This window comes from Geotrypetes seraphini, chromosome 6, assembly GCF_902459505.1.
Source record: "Geotrypetes seraphini chromosome 6, aGeoSer1.1, whole genome shotgun sequence".
NCBI classification, from domain to species: Eukaryota; Metazoa; Chordata; class Amphibia; order Gymnophiona; family Dermophiidae; genus Geotrypetes; species Geotrypetes seraphini.
Window position 1 is genome coordinate 124,499,233 of NC_047089.1, and position 27,502 is coordinate 124,526,734.

General features: G+C 43.4%; 1 protein-coding gene across 1 annotated transcript in view; it reads left to right on the top strand.

Moving 5' to 3' along the window:
• Positions 1–27,502, top strand: part of NALCN (sodium leak channel, non-selective) — a 1,129,711-nt gene that overhangs the window by 52,801 nt on the left and 1,049,408 nt on the right. Inside the window, exon 2 of the mRNA XM_033948885.1 lies at positions 12,134–12,280. Coding sequence (XP_033804776.1) covers positions 12,173–12,280 — 108 coding nt within the window. The 5' untranslated portion in view covers positions 12,134–12,172. The remainder of the gene's footprint in view (positions 1–12,133; positions 12,281–27,502) is intronic.

Genomic DNA, 27,502 nt, shown 5'->3' on the forward strand with positions numbered 1-27,502 from the left:
TTCACTATTTTATATTCCTTGACTTGTGCTCCAAAGTGAATGCCTCTGATAAGCATTCTTATTTTTCCTTTAGGGGTGCTTTTCTTCTTGAATTACCTTAACTGGTTCCGGTGCCATCTCAATTCTTTTTCTTGAGCATTGCAATGCTCTAATGGAGCAAAAGAATTCTGTAGGTGCACCAATTGTAAGGGTGGATGTTTGTGTCACATATCAGTCTACCTGATCCTACTGTGATCCATTTATTCCAGGGTTATTTTATTCTTTGAAGCAGTGGTTGTAAATTGGTACGATTCTGTGAGTGATGGAAGCTGCTTTATTTGATCAAATTCCTGCTTAAGCTTACAGAGCTCCTCAATATTAGAAAGCTGCAGACAGATGGTGCAGGCCCTAAATCTTCAGATGGTGTGCCTTGGAACTAAAGCACCATAATGATTGAACTGAATAAAGGTCATTCTGATTGGATGGTATGGGAATTGGCTGAGAAGTATTCTTTTTTTTAATATCTTTATTCATTTTAAAGCCAATAATAAGTGCAACATATTGTACAGACATTTTGCACTTTAACAGCACTTAAATTCTATCAAAATATATTTTATGACAAATACATATATCATCCCCCCCCTTCTACATATCCAACAATTGCACTCAAATTAAAAGTATCTCCCCACCGACCCTGGACGTGTATGATCAAAGGGCAAAATCAACAATCAATCCTTACAAAATCTTGTCAATGGCTCCCAAACCTCCTTAAATTTCCTATAATGTCCCTGCTGGATGGCAATCATACGTTTCATTTTTAAAATGTGGTATAAGGATTCCCACCAGAAGTTATAATTTAACCAATCCCAGTTTTTTCCAATTCTTCAAATGAGTTGTATGGCAACTCCTGTCATAATAAAGAGAAGTTTATTATTATGAGAAGATATTTGACTTTTAGCCCTCATTAGCGTGCCAGATAGCAAAGTATCATACGTCAATGCCATAGGATTTTCCAATACTTCATTCACTTGACCCCAAATGTATCTCCAAAAAATCTAAGTATCAAGGGACAATAGAACAGTAGAGATCCAATGTCCCTACATCAAGATGACAGTGCTAGCATCTATTAGACTTGGAACTATCTAATTTCTGTAATCGAACAGGGGTCCAAAATGCTCTATATAACAAGAAAAACCATGTTTGTCTCATAGATGCAGACACCGTACATCTCATCCTCCAAGTGCAAATTCATGGCCATTAAGACACAGTAATCTGATGCTTTATCTCAATGCTCCAAATGTTACGAAGACCAGTCTTTGGGTTTTTATTCAAAAATTCAGATATTAATTTATACCACTGGGCGGCCTGATGCCCTAGGAAATCTGTCTGGAAGCATAGGACCGGCAAACTATACTGATTTTTAAGATTTTGCCAGTTAGGGAACCCCTTTGAATGGCCTGCTTCAACTGCAACCATTTATGATTTTGAGACTTAGCAATACCAAATGTTTGTTGCAGTCATGAAATGTTAAGCAGCTTTCCCTTGGATACTACATCCTCCAGAATTCATATGCCTGCCTTCATCCAATGCTTCCAGATGATCTTAAACCCGCCAATTTGAATCTTGGAGGTCAGCCAAAGGGACTGACACGTGGATTTATGAATCGGAATAGGTGTTAAATTATTAATAAATTTTAAAGTCTGCCAAGTATCTAATAAAATTCTATTGTCCTTATACAACCTTGGTAACTTGATACTCAGAACCTGACACAATCTCAATGGAGACAGGAGTTGCTATTCCAACCATAACCAATCTGGAAGATTTTCCATGAGCTCGGGGAGGATCCAGTACATACCCTGACACATTATATAGGCTTGATGGTACCTATAAAAATTTGGAAAATTTGTCCCCCCCTTCCCCCCGCCGCAATTGTTTTTGTAAAGATATTAAAGCAATTTTCGCAGCTTTCCCCAGCCAAATAAATTTAGTAAGAATACTATTTTACCAAGAAATATTCTTGATTATTGGGTTGCCTATATATTTTTTACTAGCTGAAAGTAGAAGATTGAAGGGAAAGGGAAATTATTAGATTCTATGCTTAAAGCACAATCAGGGGTAAGAACATAAGAACTGCTGCTGCTGCTGGATCAGATCAATGGTCCATCCTGCCCAGCAGCCCGCTCACGCGGCAGCCAACAGGTCAAAGACCAGTGCTCTAATTGAGTCCAGCCTCACCTGCGTACGTCCCAGTTTAGCAGGAACTTGTCCAGCTTAGTCTTGAAAACCTGGAGGGTGTTTTCCCCTACACCAGGCTCCGGAAGAACGATCCAGCTCTCCTCCACTCTCTGGGTGAAGAAGAGCTTCCTTATGTTTGTACGGAATCTATCCCCTTTAAACTTTAGAGAGTGCCCTCGCATTCTCCCTACCTTGGAGAGTGTGAATAGTCTGTCTTTATCTACTAAGTCTATTCCATTCAGTATTTTGAATGTTTCAATCATGTCTCCTCTCAGTCTGCTCTTTTCATTCTCTCACTGTATGGCAACTCCTCCAGCCCCTTAACCATTTTAGTCGCTCTTCTCTGGACCCTTTTGAGTAGCACTGTGTCCTTCTTCATGTATGGCGACCAGTGCTGGACGCAGTACTCCAGATGAGGGCGTACCATGGCCCAGTACTACAGCATGATAACCTTCTCCGATCTGTTCGTGATCCCCTTCTTTATCATTCCTAGCATTCTGTTCGTCCTTTTTGCTGCCGCAGCACATTGTGCAGACGGCTTCATCGACTTGTCGATCAGCACTCCCAAGTCTCTTTCTTAGGAGGTCTCTCCAAGTACCACGCCAGACATCCTGTATTCATGCATGAGATTTTTGTTACCGACATGCATCACTTTGCACTTATCCCCGTTGAACCTCATTTACCATGTCGATGCCCATTTCTCGACATCTTCTTGATTATGTCACTTTGTAGATCTTCGCAATCCCCCTGTTTCTTCACTACTCTGAATAACTTCATATCGTCCGCAAATTTAATCACCTCATTCGTCGTATTTTTATGCACTGCTTAGACTAATAGATAATGCGGAATATAAACATGTAAATCTATAATAATAAAACGCTAAGCGTGCATGCGCACTCGCACCGCGTGTTCACTGATCCCTGATCTTTCGGGATGTGGCGGAGAGCAGGCACAGGATTCGGCCGGACCTGGCTAGGCAAGACCCCCCTTCCCCTGCCGCACCCAGGCCCCGGCGGTCCCCGCCGGCAGAGGCAGAAAGACAGCGGTCACTAGCTGTGTGGATGTGTTTCCTTAGTTTTAGCCTCCCCTGCTCTCCACCTCGCGCCGCTGCAGTGGGTCCTCTCACGAGACGCGGCTGCCGGGAGGAGGGCTTCGAGGCGAGGCGGCTGTCAGCAATTTGCTTTTCGTTGTTTCCTGTTGGAGCTCTCACATGATTGCTCGCCTCCGACCAATCCCGGCAACTCGCCCGTCGCTAGCGTTTTTGGATTCGCCAGTGTTGACAGACAGAAGATGGCAGCGGAGCAGGAGCCTCCTCTGCTGGGGAATGGGGCAGCCGGACTTCGAAGAGCTGGAAGATGGTGAGGGCCTAAGACCTTTTTAAAGCTGCAGCTGCTGTCACTAGGGAGTCGCGCGCGGGGTCTGGCCGGTGCGCATTCCCGGCGGTCACAGCTGTCTGGCTCCATTTGGGGCTTCGCACTATCCGTATGTATAACACATATGCACACATACAAACTCCTGCCTGTGCTTCCCCCCCCCCCTCCGGTGGACTTGGCTGATGTAGCATAAACACCAACCTCACCTTCTCCTCAAATTGACAGGGCTCATTCACTACCCAAATACCTCCCTTCACACTCATCCAGTATGCTTCCGACCCAGACTTCTCCCTTCCTCCCACTACACATTTATTACTCGCCAATGTCTTAGCAAACTCACTAATTATTCTTTACTGCCTCTCCAACTAATCAATATTCCCACTAACCCAATTCCGTTCCTCTCCCCATCTGATTCACATTCTCCCAATCCCTCCATCCACACTTATTTTCCAACCACTACTCCTGATCAAACACTCTCTCTCAGTCTGACCCAGATTCTCTACTGCCCTGACTCCATGTGGCACTCACACTTCAAAACTGTTTCCCATCCTCGACTGCTGTGACATTCACTCAATTGCTCTTTCCTTCCACTGCTCTGACAGACACCAAAACTATCTCCCTCCTCCCATCCAATTCATTTGTTTCCCAACTTCTCCCTCAGTGACCACTTTCAAAACTCTACCCTCACCCATAAATATCCTTTTTTTTTTTTTTTTACTGTATCTCCACAACTGCTCTGCTCCCATTCCACCCCCAATCTGGCACACTTACTCCCCCGAATGCCATCTTTCCTAGGATTCAGCACACTCAATTCCAAGCCACTTCACTCCTCCTCACTGATCTGACACAACTGCACAGGGAAATAGAGGGGGAGGGAATGCTGATGTGGCTACTGCACAGGGAAGTGGAAGGGGGGGAGGGAGAGAAATGCTGCTGCACAGATAGAAAGAAAGACAGATAGTGGGAGGGAGAGAGACAGAAAGAAAAGAAGAAAGAGACAGGGGCAGGGAGAGAGACAGAAAGAAAGAAAGACAGTGGGGGAGAGAGAGACAGAAAGAAAGACAGACAGACATATATTCTAGCAGGGGGGAGGTGAAACAAAGGGAGAAGGGCTGCTGCTGGATAAGGGGAGCAGTGAAGGGGTGGTGGACACAGGGGAGGTAAAAGGAAGGGAGAATGGACAGGGGAAGCAGGCAAGGGATGGAGGTGGACAGCCAAGGAAAAAGAAAGAAAGACAGAAATATAGAAAGCGGCTAAGGAGAGAGAGAGAGAGAGAGAAAGAAAGAAATAAAGACAGACACACACACACATATATTCTAGCACCCGTTAATGTAATGGGCTATAAGACTAGTAAGTAAATATGGTGGGCTCCGCAGTTAGAAGAGAAGGTGATGATGTTAGCAGTAGATACAGAAAAAGCATTTGACCAGGTCAATGTGGGAGTTTTTAATGGGGTAGTTATTTATTTTAAAAAATTCTAACCCTTTTAAACCTAGTGGGATTGAGAGAAAATGTTTGTACTTAGATTTGGCAATTTTATATAATCAGCCAATGTCAAGCATTAAAGTAAATGGAGGATATGCTGCACAATTTAAAATTGAGCTGGGGACTAGGCAGAGGTGCTCTTTGTCACCACTCCTGTTTTCTCTTTGTTGAACCTCTGTCTGAGAGGATTAGAAGGAAGAGGATATTAGAGGTTAAGCATGTGAGAGGTTCAGCATGTGAGTGGTTCATAACAAAACTGCACTCTGCACATGATATGTTGTATATTAAGGACCCACTCCCCTCGCTGCCCTTAGTGATTCAGGAGTTGACTGAGTTTGAAATGGTTGCTGGATTTAAAGTAAATATAGACAAAATGAAGGCCCTGGGAGTACCATAACTTTAAAAGTAGAGAAGAAACATCATATGGAAGGTGAATTCCCATTTTTTGTTGGTCACTTGAGGGTTCAAGTGAGTAGGGATGTTAAAGTACTCTGTGAGTGGAATTATAAGAAGATGAGGAGGGATTTGCAGGAGTAGAGGAAGGGATACATTTCTTAGCTGGACAAGGTGGAAGTCCTAAAGAGGACCATCATACAACCAGATTAATAATAATAATAATAACTTTATTTTTGTATACCGCAATACCACAAACAATTCAGAGAGGTTTACAATGTATTACTCTTTCTTTTACAAACTTTGCCAGTACAGGTGCCTTTATTGGCATTGCAAAAATTGGTGAAAAACACTCAAAAATTTCACAATGGAAACAAGTCCACAAATCAACAGATCAACAAAAAATAAAGGACTTGTGAATCTAATAATATCTACAATATATTGTAGAACTCTCAGATACCTGTGCTGTTAAATCATGTTCGATTTTTCTTGACAGCTTTTACAGGTTAGAGATCATTAATTGAGTTTTACGTTTTAATAAAATGCAAATACTTTGTGCAAACAACTCAAAACAACAAAGTGCTACTATATTAATGAAACAAAAAACAGCACTTATCTTAGGTTATAACAACTACAAAAAGCATACAAAAATTGTTAAAATGTTATCCTATATTGTAAATATTTTACAAACAATAAATACGGTTACTCACTGGGCAGCTCTGCTCCTCAGTTACATAGCAGAAAATGGCGCTGGCGCTACTTGTACGCCACGCATGCGCTTAAGTATCTTATTCATTAATTATTCATGACACACATAGATTTTAAAGTGCCACCATATATATAAAACTACAGTAACCTAACATTAAAATGTGTTTTAAAAATGTGAATAAAGATAAAGAAATAACTCTAAAAGAATGAACTCCACTCAACCATAGTATTCAACCCTCATGGTTTAAGAGTACCCAATCTAAAATCCAGCGGGACTCTCTTTTTGTAACAACTTTCTTTTACGATCACCCCCCCGAATGTTAGATATTTCTTTGTCGATGCAAAAACACTTCAAATCGGAGAATTTATGCTGCAATTGACCACAGTGTTCGACAAGGGGAGCGTTAGATCTTTCACATTTTATGTTTAAATGATTTTTATTATTCCAGCAGTAAGAAGCAAATACAAACAGTAGTACCATTCAGGAAATAACATTTTCAACAATATAATCAGTTCCCCTCCCTTCCCCCCCTCCCCTCCCCAGATCTTTCACATTTTAAATTTGATTTATGTTCGCTCATTCTAACCTTGAAAGATTGTGTGGACATGCCTACATACCATTTGTCGCATGGACATACTATCACATACACTATATAGTCCGATGAACATGTAAAAAAATGTCTTATTGTAAATACAGTACTTTCCCATCATTTGGATTGACAAATTCTTTCAGAGAAACTGTTATTTGACAGATGCTGCATTTACCGCATCTGTAGAACCCAGCTGGTAATAGGTTTCTATCATTCAGAACTTCAGATGGACATACAGCAGGAGAAAGTTTTATATATATGGTGGCACTTTACATCTATGTGTGTCATGAATAATTAATGAATAAAATACTTAAGCGCATGCGTGGCGTACAAGTAGCGCCAGCGCCATTTTCTGCTATGTAACTGAGGAGCAGAGCTGCTCAATGAGTAACCATATTTATTGTTTGTAAAATATTTACAATATAGGATAACATTTTAACATTTTTGTATGCTTTTTGTAGTTGTTATAACCTAAGATTAAGACCCCTCAAGAAGCCGAAGATAAGGCGAAATGGGTCCCGTTGGGCATAACGGACCATAACATTCTACAATAGACAGCATGTCAAGATAAGTGCTGTTTTTGGTTTCATTAATATAGTAGCACTTTGTTGTTTTGAGTTGTTTGCACAAAGCATTTGCACTTTATTAAAACGTAGAATTCAATTAATGATATCTCTAACCTGTATAAGCTGTCAAGAAAAATCCAACATGATTTAACAGCACAGGTATCAGAGTTCTACAATATATTGTAGATATTATTAGATTCAAAAGTCCTTTATTTTCATTGCAAAAATTGGAACAGGATCTCTTTAAGTAAGTGTGGGCTAACAAGAGGCTACGGGTAGCAAGAAAAACTATTTAGCAAGAACAGAAATTTGAAGGGAGTTCAGTAGCTATTGTCATCTGGTATTAACTAGCCTCACAGCTTAAGCATCTGTTAGATAGGGAATTGGGTATGCATAAACCAGGGATTCATTCAGAACAGCAAAGCTACCCAGACTGCCCACTGAGGTAATAATAATAATAACAACAGTTTATATACCGCAGGACCGCTAAGTTCTATGCGGTTTACAAAGATTAAAAGATGCTACAAATTGAGTAGAATTAACAAAGTTAAAAGCTAGTGATTAGCAGCTCAAGAGATCAGTTATTGTGGAGTAAGATTGTCCAGGTCAGGTACCTAAATACTTCAGGAACAGATATGTCTTTAGGTATTTCCTAAATTCCCCGTAAGTAGTAGTAGTGGTGATCAGATAGAGACTAGAGAAAGTGGTACTGCATCTATTTGTGAAGCATTTACTTAAGATAAAATGATAGACTGGATCTGTTAAATAGAATGTCTTCTAGTTTCCAGATTCTAAGATTCACCCAGTCTTTCCAAAATATTACAGAATTGTTAAGAATGGCCCGGATTCTCTAAATGGTGCTGTTGTCAGCAGCCATTTTAAGCAGCTGTCAATCACGTGACAGCGCCAATTAGAGAATCACGCCTCTGGCAAAAGGTAGGTGCCAAAAATGTACACCCAGTTTTCAAGACCTATGTTTACAGTGCCTATCATGTCTCCATAGGCGCTTTATGGTGCCTAACGCCACTTCCAGTGTTGGCCATGTCTACAGTGGCATTAGGCACCAAAAATGCATCTACAGAGGCATTTTTCACTTAGCTTGGGCGCCGTTTATAGAATATGGGCCAATGAGTGCAGAATTGAATTAGATAGATATATGTCAGAAGTTGTGCCAAGTACAGTTCAGTATTCTATCTGAAACAACCATTGATAAGTAGATTATTGAGTTATGTTGGCTTTTACAAAGCCGCGGTAGAGGTTTCTACCGTGGGCCGGCAAGGTAAATGCTCCGACACTCATAGAATTTCTATGAACGTCAGTGTATTTACTTAACCAGCCTGCAGCAGAAACCTCTTATCATGGCTTTGTAGAAGGGGGCTTTAGACTTTAGATGAGAAGGAGTGTAGTCTTCATGTAGATTTAACCAATAAACCCATTAATGAAGAATAAAAGCTTTGTGGTAAAGATAGAAATCTGGATAGAAGACTCTAGAATTTTATGAGATATCTTAATTTTAAGAGTTTCAAGCCTTCCTCACTAGGTAAGGTGGTTCTTAGAGGGCTCCAAGGTAAGAATAGTCTTTTACTATTTGTGTAATAGTTTTTCTGTTATTAAAGAATGTGTAAAGAAAATCTGTATATATACTACTAGGTTTCTAAAACCAATTTGAATAGAGCAACTAAAATAAATCTGAATTGGTGTATATATTCAAAGGGAAAATGTTTTTTGTTTGTTTGTTAATTTTATATCCTGAAACTGGAGAGTTTGTCAATTAGATGGAAAAAAATATGGAAGTGGGTGGGACAGATACAACAAATATTATCTGCATTGATGTGATATATAGGCTTCATTCACAGATGGAAGAAGTAGATAGAGATTTAATAGTAGACATTCAGAATATATCTAAAAAAAAGGGGAAGTCTTGCTAATAGGTGATTTTAACATACCGGATGTTGACTGGGGCATCCCTATTGCAGGGTCTTCTAGAAGTAGGGAGATTCTGGATTCTCTACAAGGAGAACTGTTTCAGCAGTTGGTAATGGAACCCACACAGGATTGGGTCATACTGGACTTAGTGCATACAAATGGGAAAGTGTTTCTGATGTTACAGTGGCATCCAGTGATCACTGCATGGTACGGTTTAATATTAAGATGGGTATAGAGAGGGCTTATTCAAAAACAAAGGTTCTAGACTTTTTTTAAAAAAATAACTTTGTTCGGATGGGGGTTTACGTCAAAGAATTATTGTCTGGATGGGAACGTCTGGAAGGAGTGGAAATGCGGTAGGCAAAACTGAAAGGAACGATTGTAAGGGTGACAAACCTTTTTGTGAGGCAAGTAAGTAAAAGTAATAATAGTAATAATAATAACTTTATTCTTTTATACCGCCACAATCTTGCGACTTCTAGGTGGTTTACATTCAAGAGAGCTGGACATTCAGCGATTTACAATATGTAGAAGGAGTACAGAGTACAGGGACTTGAGAAATCGAAATTACAAAATGTGCTGTTTGCTAAGAATTTCGAGTAGACCTGTAAAGAAAAGTTGCAGCTTTCAGAAAAAAAAGAAAAAAAAATGAAAATTACAATATGCAGTTTGTTTAGAGATTCAAAAAGACAGCGAAAATTACAATATATAGTTTGTTTAGAGATTCAAAAAAAAACAGTGAAAATTACAATATATAGTTTGTTTAGAGATTCGGGGGGGACATATTAGAAGAAAGGTCCTGAAATTTCAAATGCTAATCGTTTAGGATTTCAGAGGGCATTTTGAAAAGAGACAGAGTGTTTGGTGAGGTTCTGTTTAGGTGATATCTGTTGAATAAGAGGAAAAGTAGGCCAGGAAAGCAAAGATGCAAATGGAAGAAAAAATAGATGACACGGTAAAACTGGGAGACTAGACATTTTTTAAATATGTTAGTGATAGGAAGAAGTGCAAAAGTGGCATTGTGAGACTCAAAGATGAAGGGGAGGAATATGTAGAAGCTGATAAAGAAAAGGCTGAATTGCTTAACAAATATTTCTGTTCTGTATTCACGGCTGAAGCACCAGGAGCGGGACTGCAGAAGACAAACGTGAATAGGGATTTTCAGAGGGTTGTGTTCATGAGAAGCTAGCTAAAATAAAAGTAGACAAAGCAATGGGGCCAGATAGTGTACATCCTAGGGTGCTGAAGTAATTTAGGGAAGTTCTGGTAGCTCCACTGACTGACCTTTTCAACGAGTCTCTAGTGGTACTGGAGGACTGGCGAAGGGCGGATGTGGTCCCTCTCCACAAAAGTAGAAGGAAGACATAGGGAATTACAGAACAGTTAAGTCTGACTTCTGTGGTAAACAAATTAATAGAAATGCTTTTAAAACAGAGAATGGTCAAGTTTTTGGAATCCTGTGGATTACAGGACCAAAGGCAATATGGATTCACTAGAGGTAGGTCTTGTCAGACAAATCTAATTCATTTCTTTGACAGAGTGACCAGAGAATTGGATAGAGGATGAGTACTAGATGTGGTGTATTTAGATTTTAGCAAAGCCTTTGACAGTGTTCCATACAAATGTCTAATAAATAAACGGAGTACTCTCGGGATGGGCTGGGTCAAGAACTGGTTGAGTGTAAGGCGACATAGGGTAGTTATCAATGGAGATCACTCTAAGGAAAGGGATGTTACCAGTGGTGTGCCTCAAGGTTCTGTTCTTGGGCCTGTTTTTTTTAACATTTTTATAAATGATATTGTTGAAGGGTTGTCAGGTAAGATTTGCCTCTATGTGGATGAAACGAAAATCTGCAATAGAGTAGACACACCGGATGGTGTGAATAACATGAATAAAGACCTGGTGAAGCTTGAAGAATGGTCTGAAATTTGGCAGCTAAAATTTAATGCTAAGAAATGCAAGGTCGTGCATTTGGGCTACAAAAATCCGAGGGAACGGTACAGATTAGGGAGTGAAGAGCTTATGTGAACGACAGAAGAGCGGGACTTGGGTGTGATTGTATGTTTTGATCTTAAGGTGGCCAAATAGGTTGAAAAGATGACGGCGAAAGTTAGAAGGATGTATGGCTAGTAGGAAAAAGGAGGTATTGATGCCCTTGTATAAGACTTTGGTGAGACCTCATTTAGAATATTGCATAAAATTCTGAAGGCCGCACCTTCAAAAAGATATAAAAAGGATGGAGTCGGTCCAGAGGAAGGCTACTAAAATGGTCTTCATCATAAGGCGTATGGGGACAGTCTTAAAGATCTCGGTGGGAGAGGGGAGATATGATAAGAGACGTTTAAATACCAAACGTAATGTAAATGCGCATGAGTCAAGTCTCTTTAATTTGAAAGAAAACTCTGCAATGAGCAGGCATAGGATGAAGTTAAGAGGTGATAGGTTCCGGAGTAATCTAAGGAAATACTTTTTTTACAGAAAGGGTGGTATATGTATGGAACAGTCTCCCAGAAGAGGTGGTGGAGACAGAGACTGTGTCTGAATTCAAAAGGGCCTGGGATAGGCATGTGGGATCTCTTGGAGGGAGAGAGATAATGGTTACTTCGGATGGGCAGATTAGATGGGCCATTTGGCTTTTATCTGCCATCATGTTTCTATAAGCAGGAGGTTTTGATTTCTAAATTTCATACACTATTGAAATAAAACCACATGGCTTGCTGCATCTTTGTAAAACAATACAGAGAATGTTAACATTATTATAGATGTTCTCCTTAAACACAGAGATATGCAGAATAATTAGAAAAAAATTATTACTGGCACAAAAGCATTTTTTGAAGTTCATTATTGAATTACACTAATTTCTGTTTTTTATCCTCAGAGTTGTTCACCATTGTAGATTACCACAGCTAACTTCAGGATGTTAAAGCGAAAGCAAAGTTCTAGGGTGGAAGCCCAGCCAGTAACAGACTTTGGTCCTGATGAATCTTTGTCTGATAATGCAGACATCCTGTGGATTAACAAGCCAGTAAGTTAATACATTTTGAAAATTTTATAAAAAAACTGAAATACGTCTAGGGGAAGTCTGGTGGTTCAGTGGCATTGTTGCTCTTCATCTCCCTGTTGCACATGCTTCAGATGCTTCAGATTCAGAGAGGAAGAATAGAAGGGGGTGTCATAGTGTTCTTTCAAAGTTGCAATATCCTGTACTCTTTGATTGTTTTTTAGCACCATGTTCTTATAGGTACTATGATGTGGACACTTAGGAGCTTATATTTAACTGTGGCGGTCAACAGATAGGGAAAAGGCCATCTGCTGTGCTTAAAATAAAACAATATATTCAGTGCTGGTACCCGGATACTGGCCAGGGTTGAATATCTGGTTCCAGCACCGACTCAGAAGCGCTATCCAGTTAACAGACCACTAACCAGATAGCTAAATGGAAAAAGTTTGCTCAGTCTTTTTGCTATTCTAAACTTATCAGATTTGTTATCCGATTGGCAGTCTGATTATGGCTGCTAACTGAATATTTTCTGGCTCTATCCCTGGACTGTCCAGCAATGTCCAGATAATGTTGAAGTAGTAAGAGGACATATTTAGCCACTCTATCTAGTTAGTGCCACTGAACACCCTTCTCACTGACCCTTATGGCTGTTAACTGGATAAGTAGCTTTGAATACAGCCCCTTAGACTTTAGTTGTTCACTGAGCTAAGAAAGTTAAGAGTATACTAGAAGTGCTAGGAAATGGTGACTATAGTAAACAAAATAAATAAATTTAAAAAATGAAGCACTGTGGGGCTTAAGCAAGGGCTAACATCAAGATACGAGATGGAAAAGAGTAACTGGGTTCTACTAAAGAAGAGATGAGAAAATATTCTGAGAAAGAAAGATAAGGACAGTATCTGAGAGGTTTGAAAAGAGGGAAGTGTCAAAAAAGCAATGGAGAGGGGTTTCTGATGCATTCAGTGAAGTATTCCATTAAGTTTCAAGTTTTATTTAAAATTTGATTAATCGCTTAATCATACTTCTAAGTGATAAACATAGCTAAAACATTTACAATTTTCAGGGAGACAATACAGGCAACATAGACTAGACGGACAGGATATATGCTACAAAAGGAAAAGAAGGGTAAGAAATATAATAATTGATAGAAAATGAGACAAAAAAGGAAAAAAAAACGAGAGAGGGTTAAGCAGAAGGGTTAGAAATCAGAGGTCAGTGTTTGATAGAGCAATCCAAATCTGGGGAGCTACCAGTCAAAAGCATCTTTAAAAAGAGCATTTTAACTTATTCTTAAATTTGTTTATAAGACGCTCTTCCCTTAAGATGAGGAAAGGGAAGGGAAGACTAAGGCAAGGAGAAGGGTGGATATAAATTGTTGATATTTTTAATCAGAAAAATAACCCACCCTCAATATTCAAGACTATTTAGCCGGCTAGAAACAGCGCCTGACTAATTTAATAACATAGAAACATAGAATATGACGGCAGAAAAGGGCTGTAGCCCATCAAGTCTGCCCACGCTAATGACCCACCCTCAGACTTCACCCCGCTAGAGATCCCACATACATATCCCATTTCTTTTTAAAATCGAGCATGCTGCTGGCGTTAATCACCTGCAATGGAAGTTCATTCCAATGATCGACCACCCTTTCGGTGAAGAAATACTTCCTGGCGTCGCCATGAAATTGCCCGCCTTTGATTTTCAGTGGATAACCTTTTGTGGCGAAGGTCCTTTAAGAAAGAAGATATCGTCTTCCACCTCGATGCGGCCCGTGATATATTTAAACGTCTCAATCATGTCCCCACCCCCCTCTCTCTACGTTCCTCGAGCAAGTATAGCTGCAGTTTATTCAGTCTTTCCTCATATGGGAGGTTCTTGAGTCCCGAGACCATCCTGGTGGTCATTCGCTGAACCGACTCGATTCTCCACACATCTTTTTGATAATGTGGTCTCCAGAATTGAACACAATATTCAAGATGAGGTCTCACCATGGATCTGTACAGGGGCATTATGACTTCGGGCCTCCGGCTGACGAAACCTCTACGGATGCATCCCACCATTTGTCTAGCCTTGGATGCAGCTTTCTCCACCTGCTTGGCAGTTTTCATGTCTTCACTAATGATTACTCCCAAATCACGTTCTGCCCTAGTCCTAGCTAAGGTCTCACCATTTAGAGTGTAAGTTCTGCACGGGTTTCTGCTGCCAAGGTGCATGACCTTACATTTTTTAGCATTGAAGCCTAGCTGCCAAGTCGAGGACCAATGTTCCAATAAGAGCAGGTCCTGTTCCATACTGTCGGGCAAGGTGCTGTTATCTACTATGTTGCATAGTTTGGCGTCGTCGGCGAATAGTGTTATTTTACCTTGAAGCCCTTGAGTCAGGTCTCTTTTGTATATGTTGAAAAGGATCGGTCCCAAGACCGAACCCTGTGGCACTCCACTCGTCACCTCCGATGTATTGGAGGGGGTACCGTTAACCACTACCCTCTGGAGTCTACCGCTTAACCAGTCATCGACCCATGTCGTCAATGTCGCTCCCAATCCCATCGAAGTCATCTTGCTCAACAATCTGCGGTGCGAGACGCTATCAAAAGCTTTCTGAAGTCAAAGTACACGACGTCCAGAGACTTCCCCATATCCAGTTTCCTTGTAACCCAGTCAAAGAAGCTGATCAGATTGGATTGGCAGGACCTTCCCTTTGTGAATCCATGCTGGTGGGGATCCTGTAGATTCTCCTCGGTCAGGATCGTATCTAATTCATGTTTACACAAGTCTTTCCATGAGTTTGCTCACTATTGAGGTGAGACTCACCGGTCTGTAATTCGCAGCCTCCGTTCTACAACCTTTTTTGTGCAATGGAATGGCGTTAGCTGTTTTCCAGTCCATGGGGACTTTTCCGGTCTCAGGGAAAGACTGAACAGCACGGATAGCGGTTCCGCCAGGACATCACACAACTCCCTAAGAATCCTGGGGTGTAGATTGTCCGGTCCCATGGCTTTGTTCACCTTGAGTTTTGATAGTTCGCCATGGACGTTGCTGGGTGTAAACTTGAAATTTTGAAACGGGTCTTCCGAGGTTTGCCTTGCCTGCAGTTGTGGACCGGTCCCCGGCGCCTCACAGGTAAAGACTGAGCAAAAGTATTCATTTAGTAGTTTGGCTTTATCAGAATCCGTTTCTGCATAATTCCCGTCTGTTTTCCTGAGGCGTACTATCCCATCTGTGCTTCGTTTCCTGTCGCTAATGTATCTGAAGAAGGATTTATCCCCTTTTTTAATGTTTTTCGCTAGATGTTCTTCTGTTTGAATCTTGGCCTCTCTGACTGCCGCTTTGACTGCTTTAGACCTGGTCAGATAGTCTTCTTTTGCCACCCTGTTTCCTGTATGCTTGTAGGAAATAAAAGCTTTTTTCTTTTCCTTAACAAGATCTGAGATCTCTGCAGAGAACCACTGGGGCTTGTTCTTCCTCCATCGTTTGCTTACTGTTTTTGTATAGCGGTTTGTTACCTCATGCAAGGTGCATTTCAGGATTGACCACATAGCCTCTACATTATTGGTTTCAGCTTGGATTTGTAGCGCCTGATGGACGAAGTCTCCCATGCGTTTAAAGTCAGTGCCCCAAAAGTCAAGGACCTTTGTTGCTGTGTTTGATCTAGTGAAGCCTATCTTGATGTTGAACCATACCATATTGTGGTCGCTGGAGGCTAGCGTATCGCCTACCGAAACTTCTGAAATGCTTTCTCCATTGGTGAGTATCAGGTTCAGTGTCGCCTGATCTCTAGTGGGCTCCAGCACCATTTGTTTGAGTCGCGCCCCTTTTATGGAGGTTAAAAGCCTTCTGCTGCCGCTGGTAGTAGCGGAAAGTGTCTTCCAATCAGCATCGGGCATATTGAAGTCCCCTAGCAGTACCGTGTCCCCGCGTAAAGTGATGTTCTCAATGTCTTTGATTAGTTCCATATCCCTGTCTTCCTGTTGTGTTGGGGGCCTGTATACCACACCCAGATACAAGCATTTTTCGTTTCCTCTGGCCAGGTTCACCCAGAGTGATTCCCCGGTGTAGTTGACATCTGTGATTCTGGTGACTTTGATGTTATCTCTAGTGTATAGTGCTACCCCACCCCCTATTCTGCCTTCTCTGTCCCGACGAAGTAAGTTGTATCCTGGTATAGCCATGTCCCACCCATGTGAGTCTGTGAACCAAATCTCAGATATCGCTATTACATCGAGGTCGGCGTTCGTTATCTCTGTCTCTAATTCTAGAATTTTATTGCCTAAGCTGTGTGCATTAACATACATAGCCCTCCATACTTTATGTTTGCTAAGACCCTGTGTAGAATTTCCCGTCTGAGTTTGAGTGGCTTTTATATGATTGTTTTTACTGTGTGAACTTAACTCGATCTCAGAAATGGAGTGTCGATTCACCTCTCCTGGAAAATAGTGTATCAGCGCCTAACTGCAGATATTCAGTGGGAGATAGCTGGTTATCTCCCACTGAATATTTGTGGTTAGCAGTTAAGTTGCTAGCCAACTAAATCGCTTGATATAACTGGCTATGTGTGGATATTCAGATATAACTGGCTAGGTGTGGATATTCAGCACCTTACTGGCTATGTTTAGGAACGAAAATAGGCCACATTGGGTAGTGCAAGTAAATTGCCAACTGCTGCTCAATTAGCACAGGGTTAACATGGGAGCCCCTACTGCCTACAAAATAGGTTGTAGTAAGAGCTGACATGTTAATGGCCACATGCTAATTTCAAAATAGTGCATGGCCATTAATAGGAAAAAAGCAAGAGCTGCACTAAAAAGTGGTCTTAATGTGTGGTTAATAATAGCATAGGTCACTTTTTAGCCTAGCTTAGTGAAAGGGCCCTGCTGTTTGGAATGAAAGGCATTAGGAATAGGCATTCATGGGCACAACATATGGATTTTATGGGTGTCTAAAAATTTAAAGTGCACACATGCTTCTACATATACAGTACAGTGTGTACTTATGAATAATTGATTTCCATGTGTAAAAAGTTTTTACATCGAAGTGCTCAAAAAGATGAATTTATAGAAAAACATAGTCAGTTTCTTGCATAAATTTTTAGGAGTTTATTTTGATAGAGATTTATTTACAACCTCAAAAATCAATATGAATAAAATTATGCTCAAAGTAAAAGGTTTCAAGGTTTTAAAAAAAATTTATTTGATCGCTTATCCAATTTCTAAGTGAGTTTACAATATAAAAAAGAAAAGAAAAAAAACTGAGCATGAACATAATAAAAATGCCATTAACAATACCATTAACACATACAAAGAGAAACAATTAAAAGGGGATAAATGTAACAGACAGATGGGAGACAAAAGGAAATAGGGTTAGAAATCCAAATTGGATAGGAACGAAAAAATTTGGAAAGAATCATGTTACAGAAAATGAAGGTCTCTAAACACTTGGGTGGAGTTAACTTTCCTGATTTACTATCATTGGCATAGTGAAAGTAAGAGGTACCCAGGGTGGAGGCGCCTCCCCCCCCACTCCACACCTGCCACACTTGCGCCTGCCCTTCCCATCCTTGTACCTCTAAATCTTTGCCTGTGCGAGCAGCTTCTCTGGCCTGCTGCTCACGCTGGCGTTCCCTCTGCTGTCACTTCCAGGCCCCGCGACCCAGAAGTAATTTCAAAGGGAGCCAGGCTGGCATGAGCAGCAGGCTAGAATAGTTGCTCGTGCTGTCAAAAATTTTTAAAGATGTATGTGGGAGGTGGCGAAGGGAGAAGGCGAGCATGATGTGTGTGGGAGGAAGGCAGAGAGGTGCTGGAGCCACCTCCAAGATGGCACCCAGGGCAGTCTGCCCCCACCCCTTACTACGCCATTGTTTACTGTTATACTATAATGCATTTATACTCAGACAAGGCTTAAAATGGCTCACACCTAGTAATTTTTCTTTTATCCCACGTTGATTGCAAATTGAACACTTATTTACACCCTCTTCCTCTAACTCGATAAGTTGGTATGTCCCTTCCACAACTCGCCAAGAGTAATCCAATTATTAATACCCACAGTCAAACAAAATATCTAGATTCTGCTCTTCAAATTCCTACTTCCCAATCATTTGTTATTCCTCTTTGGAATAACCCATATATATGTATTGATTAAAAAAAACAATAATAAAATTATTGGAATGGCAAAAATTAGGCATGTGGAATTTATCGGTCTTTGTTGATTCAACTACAAAACAGAAAACTTTTTCTGAATTTCTTCAGGAATGTCCACTACAAGACTCTAAATTTTTTGCTTGGCTCCAATGAAGAACTGCAATTCGTAAAAGCAAATTTCTTATTCTACTTTACAAACCACACCTGATTTATACAACCTATGTAATAAACTATTATGGGTCATACTATCTCTCAGCTCTATAACATTCTTAAGGCCTACATAGCTCCTGGGAGGAAAACTTTAACATACTCTTGTTGGATTGTGAATGGAAATTTATTTTGGCCCATTCTTTACAAGTTTTCTAAATCCTCCTCAATGATACAATCACTCTACTTTCTGATTCACAGAGCCCTTTGAACTCCACTTAAGTCTCATTGAATCAATACCACTTTTGCAAAAATATGTTGGACCTATTAAAAAAAAAAAAAAGTATAGGAAAAATTAAACTCCTTATCTTTGATTCTGACTTTTCTTAAAACTTTTGGTTGGAAATCTGGGCATCATGTTACAGACGCCGGTTAGAGAATTGGGTTATTGTAGACGCAGCCGCTAAGCTTATTGCGGCAAGGTATCTCCCTGTTGCGATAAGTTTAGCAGCCACAACTGCAGCTGCTAGTCTCCCCCCCCCTGAATGAACGTGGCAGGAGGGATGCCCAATACCTACTGCCCAGAACAACCTCCAACCCTCCCCGAACGAACGCAGTAGAAGGGATGCCCAATCCTTCCTGCTGGAACACCCCCCCCTGAAGATCGCTGGCAGGAGTTGCCTAATCCCTCCTGCTGGAAAAAAAACCCTCCCCCTGAAGAAGGGTGCTTATTGTCCCCTCCCTTAAAATCATCAACACGTGCCATCAATACAACTCTGTCAGGGCTCCACAAATGTGGAATTCCCTCCCCATTCACTTAAGGAAGTAACGCATCCTAGATCGATTTAAGAGCAAGTTGAAATGCTTTCTTTTTAAAGATGCTTTTGACTGTTAGCTCACCAAACTTGGACCGCTCCGTCAAACACTGGCCTCTGATCTCCCTTAACTCTTCTGCATCACCCTCCATGTTGTCTTTTCTATTTGTCTTATTTTCTATCAATTATTGCATTTCTTACCCTTTTCCCCTTAAGTTGCATAAGTCCTGTTTGTCAAGTATATGCTGCTTGTACTGTTTCTCTGAAAGTTGTTAAGATTTTAGCTATGTACATTACTTAGTAGTATGATTAAGCGATTAATCAAATTTTAAATAAAACTTGAAACTTGAACACCCCCCTGAAGAACGCCAGCAGGAGAGTACCAAATTCTTCCTGCCGGAATACCCCCCTGAAGATCGCCAGTAGGAGGGTGCCCAATCCCTCCTACTGGAACACTACCCCCCAAAAAAATGAAATAGGCAGTAGGGTGCCTAACCCCTCCTGCAGGAATCCCCCCACCGTAGATATCCTGACACCCCCCCCACGCATGGGGCCTTAGGCGCCTGGGCCAATCAGACCCCTCATTTCTATGGAGGTGGGCCTGCCGGTGGCAAGACCACCTGACCGGCCATCATTAAAGGTTAACGGGGGGGGGGGGGGGTGGGGGGTTAAGGAGAGGTGGTTGGGGGTCTGCACATGGAGGGGTGGCGTTGGAATATCTACGGTGAGGGTGGGGTTCCGGTAGGAGGGATTAGGGGCACCCTCCTGCTGGTGATCTTCAGGGGGGTATTCCGGCAACAGGGACTAGAGAGACACGTACGGCCGCCAGGTTCGCCTAAGGCTACTTCCGGGGCAAATCATACCTAGCCTTAGGCAAGTTTTGGTGGGCATGCAGGCCTCCCTAGGCTCCTAGAGGCACCTTCAATGTAGGGACCTGCCGTAGGAGCTTTTTTTTTTTTTAAAAAAAAAAACACCCCCCCCAAAAAAAGTGCATCCCAATTGGCTGGTTAGACAGCGGTAGGATGCCTCCAATCGGGACACCATTTGCAGAATCTGGGCCTAAGCGCACACTAAATCGGATAGCACGCCTTAATAAAAAGACCCGTAAGTTCAGCTAAAATATACATTTTTCTCTGTAGTGTATGCTCAAACCCCACAGAGCACAGTGGCTAGTAGTGCTGCCTGATTCAGGAAAAAAAAATTTTGATTCGATTCAGCCCATTGAATCGATTTTTTCGATTCAATTTTCCTGCCCAGTTGGGTATTTTTTTCAAACATCCTGGTGGGTTTATTTTATAGCCTCTTCACCCCTTTTATAGTCTCTTCACCCCCTTTGCCTTCTCTTAACCATGCAGGCGCTGTGGTGTAAATAAAATAAACAAACAAAAAAGACTTTTCCTCTCTCTGTTAAATCTTAGCTCACATTTGCGGTCTAACACCAGCACTGGCAGGATACACGTTTCAAGCCTGACATATTGTAATCACAAAATAGAAAATAAATTTTTATTTTCTACCTTTTGTTGTCTGGCCATTATTCAAATCATGTTGTGGTCCCAGGCTCTGGTTGTCTTCTGATAACTTGCTTGCCAGGGTCTCCTTCTTTCTCCATGCTAATCATCCATCTTCTATCTCTGTCCTCCCCTTCCGTTTCCCTTCCCTCCCCCGGAGGTCTGGCATCTTTCCTTTTTTTCGTCTCCATCCACAGATCCACCTTTTCTCAACTACCCTTTCATCCAGCATCTCTCCCTCCTTCCCCACCACCCCAGGGTCCACCATATCTCCCTTTCTTTTCCCCAACTACCCTCCTATCCAGTATCTCTATCCTCCCCTCCACACCATTCCTTGTGTCCAACTTCTCTCCCTTTCTGTTCCTACCCTCCCTAAATCCTATTGTCCACCATCTCTTTCCCTCTCCTGTTTTTAGACCCATTATTTCTTCCCCCCAAAGTCCGTCATATGCACGTCTCTTTGAACCCCCCTTCCCTCCCTCCATGTACTTCTACACCAGGGCCCCCCTGAAGGCCTGCTCCCCACCCCTGAAGACCTGCCTGTCCCCCCTGAAAACCTATGCCACCATCTTTGAAGGCCTGTCCCCCCCTTGAAGGCCTGCACCCCCTGCTCAGGCTACCCCACCATGCCCTGCCCCGCCCGCATTTACCCATTTTCTTATTTACTTCTTTACCCCTTCTTGCTTCTCTACTTCTACTCTTCACTGTTCTCTCTTTCCCTTTCTCCTACCAGACATTTTTCTCTGCTCACTCCATCCCTCTCTCCAAATACTCTTTATCATCTTTCCAACCCTATATTTCTCTTCATGTCTCCTTTCTCATTCCCATCCTTTGTTCAGTACTTTTTCACTCCTTCATAGCCTATTCCTATTGGCTCTTCACTCCTTGCCTCCTTCTAGGCTGATTGAGGCTGCCTACACTTGATCTCTTTTTTTTTTTTTTTTTTTTAATTGTGCAGCAGTCTGATGGCAGCAAAAGAAATTCTGTGCTGCTGTGGGTCCAGTCTCATGGCAAGAGTTGCAAGATCCTCCCTTCCTCCCCCTGAAGCCTGCCTGCCTTATCCCAAGCCAACCTGCCACCGATTCCGCCTCCCACCATTCACCCCCTGCCCGCCGCTGCTGCTCTCCGCCTCCGTTTAACATACACACCCCGTTGCTGCCGCAACTCCAAAAGGGCCAGTCGCATGCAGCAATTGCACCCGCTGCTGCCACAACTCCAAAAGGGTCAGGCGCGTGCAGCGATTGCACCCGCCGATCCATAAGCCTTCCCCCAACATCAATTCTGATGGAGAGAAGGCTTATGGGCCGGCGGCGTGCAATCGCTGCATGCGCCTGGCTCTTTTGGAGCAGCGGCAGCGAGCGGAATTAAATGGAGCTGGTGGGCAGGTCGCAAGCAGATGGGCCACGGTGCAGGCAAGCACCAACAGCTGCATTGTCTGCCGAGGCAGGGAAGATGTACACAGAACTACCACTGCTGCTTGCAGCCTCCTAACCTGGGCACGATGTGATGTCGTCGTAGCAGCCCGAGGCACGTGCCTACTGGGCCTACCCTTTAATCCGGTCCTGGATGCGCAGGAGGCTAGGGGGGGAAGCTGGACACCATCACTTCCTGACTGACCCTCCCCCCTCGCCCTCTAAAGCAGGAGTGGCAGCGGCTGGCAAGCAAGAGGCAGCGCTGCCGCTCCTGCTTTAGGGGGCGAGGGGGGAGAGTCAGTCACCAAATCGGGAGGCTGATTTTTTTTTTTTTTTTGTTTTATATCGATTCAACCAAAATAAATTGGTGAATCGATTCGAATCGTGAATCGGGCAGCACTAGTGGCTAGCAACATGCTGCCTTTCCATCATTTTTTTGTTTCCAGTAGACTGCAGTCTCACTTGTATTTTAGTGGTTGTTCATATTCTGCCATGCTATTAAATTGTATGTCCAATGGCCTAGAACACAGTGCCACCCTATTCAAAGGTTTAAAGTCATATGGGAGTTGGTGTTTTTCTGATTTAGAAAGCCAAAATTAGCATGATAATTCATTGCCATGAAACAAAGGAGGCTTGAGATTGTAAGGAAGGTATCTCTCCCAAAACAAGGAGACAGTATTATCTGCACTGTTACCACGGGAGTTCCTAGGTTCTAACTGCTGGTTTCTCGGGCAGTGTCATGGACTGGCCACCCATTTCACTGTGTGAGAGATTTCAGCCTTATTCCAAATTGACATTAAAATATCTGATAAATTTAAGGCACATAGGATGAGGACATCCCAAATGATTTTTATACTAAAAAAAAAAAAAAGTGTTTGTGAAGAGGGGGGTGGAGAGAGTGTAGTCAGGGCTAGACTTCATGCTTCAGGAAGCTGGGAATGTTTGCTGCATGAGTCTCCCCTGACCATGATTGTGGAGTTATAATAGTTAATAGCAGTCCCTAGGCTTAGGCTGCCAAAGGTGGTTAGTATGTGAAATCTGATCTGCACTGTTTAATGTAGGATAAACAAAATCAGAAGGCAGTTGGAAACCCAGTCTTATAGGTTCCAGCAATTTCTGGAAAATGTGCAGTGAATGAGACCCAGGCAGTGCTTAGATCTCTCTGAATGGTAGATTCAAAGAAACAAAATGAGCGACATTATCAGAAGGGCCCATGCTTTGGGTGGGAGAATTGTCTTTGGGCAGATCTCCCCCAACAGATCACCCCAGCAGATCCAGCCAGAAAGAGGATTTTTATTGTTAGGAGATTTTTCATTTTAAAATAAGTCAGAATAAACAATGTACAATGCGTGGAGGGACATAATCAAAAAAAGCGTCTAAGTCCCCTTTTGGCCTAAGTCCTTAAACGTTCAACCCAAAAGCAGGGAAAGTGTCCATAACCAAAACAAACGTCCATGTTTTGATTATGGCCTTCCTCTGCCTAAACGCCCAATCTCCACTACGTCTACAAGTACCCTCACAGCACGTCTACACTTTTTAGCCATAATGAAACAAAAACACGCCTAGGGCCACAAACGTCCAACAGAAGGGCTTTTAGGCGAAGGAGGAGCCAGTCCTTCGCCTAAAAGCTGGATTCTGTAACCGGTGCCTGTCAAAAACAACACCGGTTACAGAATCCTCCCCCCAACGATCCAGGCAGGAGGGTGCCCAAGCCCTCCTGCCATGTCAAACCGCGAACCCCCCCTCCCAACAACATCGGGGCAAGAGGGAGCTCAAGCCCTCTTGCCCCCCCGACTCCCCGACACGATCGGGGCAAGAGGGAGCTCAAGCCCTCTTGCCCCAGCCAACCGCGGCACCCCCGACATGATCGGGGCAAGAGGGAACCCAAGCCCTCCTGGCCCTGGCGACCCCCCCCCGCTAGTTGTTTGGGCCAGGAGGGAGCCCAAACCCTCCTGGCCACGGCGACCCCCTACCCCCACCCCGCACCACATTACGGGCAGGAGGGATCCCAGGCCCTCCTGCCCTCGACGCAAACCCCCCTCCCCCCAACGACCGCCCCCCCCAAGAACCTCCGACTGCCCCCCCAGCCGACCCGTGACCCCCCTGGCCGACCCCCACGACACCCCCACCCCCCTTCCCCGTACCTTTGGTTTAGTTGGCCGGACAGACGGGAGCCAAACCCGCCTGTCCGGCAGGCAGCCAACGACGGAATGAGGCCAGATTGGCCCATCTGTCCCAAAGCCCCGTCTACTGGTGGGGCCTAAGGCGCCTGGGCCAATCAGAATTGGCCCGGGAGCCTTAGGCCCCTCCTGGAGGCGGGACCTGAGGCACATGGGCCCAACCCGACCATGTGCCCAAGGCCCCACCCCCAGGAGGGGCCTAAGGCTCCCGGGCCTATTCTGATTGGCCCAGGCGCCTTAGGCCCCACTAGTAGGTGGGGCTTTGGGACAGATGGGCCAATCCGGCCTCATTCTGTCGTTGGCTGCCTGCCGGACAGGCAGGTTTGGCTCCCGTCTGTCCGGCCAACTAAACCAAAGGTACGGGGAAGGGGTGTGGGGGTATGGTGGGGGTCGGCCAGAAGGGTCGCGGGTCGGCTGGGGGGGCGGTCGGAGGTTCTTGGGGGGGGCGGTCTTTGGGGGGAAGGGGGTTTTCGTCGAGGGCAGGAGGGCCTGGGATCCCTCCTGCCTGTAATGTAGTGCGGGGTGGGGGTAGGGGGTCGCCGTGGCCAGGAGGGTTTGGGCTCCCTCCTGGCCCGAACAACTAGCGGGGGGGGGGGTCGCAAGGGCCAGGAGGGCTTGGGCTCCCTCCTGGCCCGATATTGTCGGGGAGTTGGGGAGTCAGCGGGGCAAGAGGGCTTAGGCTCCTTCTTGCCCCAATCGTGTCGGGGAGTTGGAGGGGCAAGAGGGCTTGAGCTCCCTCTTGCCCCGATCGTGTCGGGGGTGCCGCGGTTGGCTGGGGCAAGAGGGCTTGAGCTCCCTCTTGCCCCAATGTTGTGTGTGGGGGGGGAGTGATGCATCGCGGCAGGAGAGATGCCTCATCTCCCCTACCGTGATGCCATCACTCCTCTACCCGAACTGCCGCGGGTCGCGGCAGTTCGGGTAGAAGATTGATGGCATCGCGGTAGGGGAGATGAGGCATCTCTCCTGCCGCGATGGTTAGGTTGCCGGGCCGTTGAACTGATGGCGCCAACGGCCATCAGCTCAGCAGCCCGTTTTTCGGCACTTAGACCTGGTTTTATTTCGTCTAAGTGAAAAAGGTCTAAGTGCTGACTAGGCAATCTTTAACTGTTTTGGTTATAGGTGTTGTACGCCTAGGTGTAGGTCGGCCCACCTCCCGCCCACTGCTCACCCTTTCCCCTCCTCTAAACACACCTCTTTTCTCTCTGTGCGTTTAGAGGCAAGGGAAAGGCCTAAGTTGGTTTTAGATATGTCTAAAAACTAGCTTTGGTTATGGGTACTTGGACGATCAGGCTTTTTGATCGTCCAAGTAGCCATTTAGGACACTTTTTAGACCTTTTTTTTTTTTAAATTATTACCCCCATAGTGTCTGCTTTTGTTTGGAACTATATTGTTTAAGCATGCCTCATGTTCCCGTTGGAAGAAGTAAAATATGTTTCATAAGTTCATGTAGTCTGCTTCATTTCAAAGAGAGGGAGATTGTGTGGAGAATACTTGCAACAACATGTCAGCTTGGTGCTGGTCCTGGCTCATGGCCCAACTGAAAACAGATATACTTTGTGTGGCTCCTTACCAACAGCCAGGTGGGAAAAGGGCTTACAATGCACTTTAATAAATGCAGCCCATAGTAAGTGGCAGTATAAAAAAACAACTGTCCATCATCTTCAGTTGCATAGTTGGCTTATCCACAGTGCTAAGCACTCAACATTCCCATGACTAACCACAATAATTTAAATTATGTAAGTTGTTTTGAGGTTCAGGAAATAATGCGAGAGACCGAATTTGTCAAGGAAATAGCCAGGACTTATGGACTTATAGATCTCCTACATAACCCATCAGACAAATTCAAGTTTTTCTTTGTTTATTGGGATTTATTAACTGACTTTATTAATAGATTTACCCAAGACAGTGAACAGCAAGTATAGCTCGACAGAATTACAATAGAAAAATGACCAAATACAATGGGGGGGAAGGGGAAATTATCAATGTGAGCTGAACTTAAAATATTATATTACCGTTAAGTCCATTTATTAGTAACTAGGTCTCATTACATAAAATGTGACTGTGCTAAACTAACACATCTTAACAGTAGCCCACGTTGACAACTTCTCCCCTTAATAAGGTAAATTTGGAGACAGGCACATTGAATGCTAATAGGAATAACATGTGTGACCTTGCGCGGCCAAGCTGGACTCAGCAAGGGGCCTTACCCAATGTACACCAACCTCAGCTGAGCGGTTTGTGAGGTTGTTTTAGTAGCTTGGTACTGTCTTAATAAAGAGTTCAAAACTTTGGGTGCAATTTTCTTGGGTATTGTTTATTATTTCACCAGCATAAACAAGTGTCAAATAAATTCTCAGGTTTGTAATGTATCACCTTGTGCTTAAGTCCAGCATTCACAAACCAAACCAAACAATTGCAGTTTAAGCCAAAAATATGCCAAAACATAAAAGCCTTATTTCAATAAAATGAAAGCTTTTCTTCTGCGAGGCAAAACTCACCTGGGGTTAGGCTTAATGCTGCAAGGGTGGGATCCTCTCCAAATAATTTTCCCTCTATGGATCAGCTTGGAAAGATCATCTCCACAGATCCCAAAACAAAATGGCTGTCTGTGGCTTGTATTTAAAGTTCAAAAACAAAACTTCAGCATTTTCAATAAACTTGAGCAGACTTTACTTTTCCCTCAAGTTTCAAGTTTATTAGGATTTTATATACCGCCTATCAAGGTTATCTAAGCGGTTTTTACAATCAGGTACTCAAGCATTTTCCCTATCTGTCCCGGTGGGCTCACAATCTATCTAACGTACCTGGGGCTATGGACCCTCCAGGTCCCTTATTAGCAATGGCTCTGAACTTATGTCCATACCTTCAGAGCTGGGCAAATCAGAACATTCTATTTCTATATCATAGATAATGTCATTATCTGCCATTTCACTATCCTGCACAAACACAGAATCACCCTTATCATTAGCCTCTTCATCACAAACCTCTGCCTGAGACTGTTGCTTTCTGGTTCTCTGTGGCTCTGGCTTGCCTGAACTCCTTGTGTGCGAG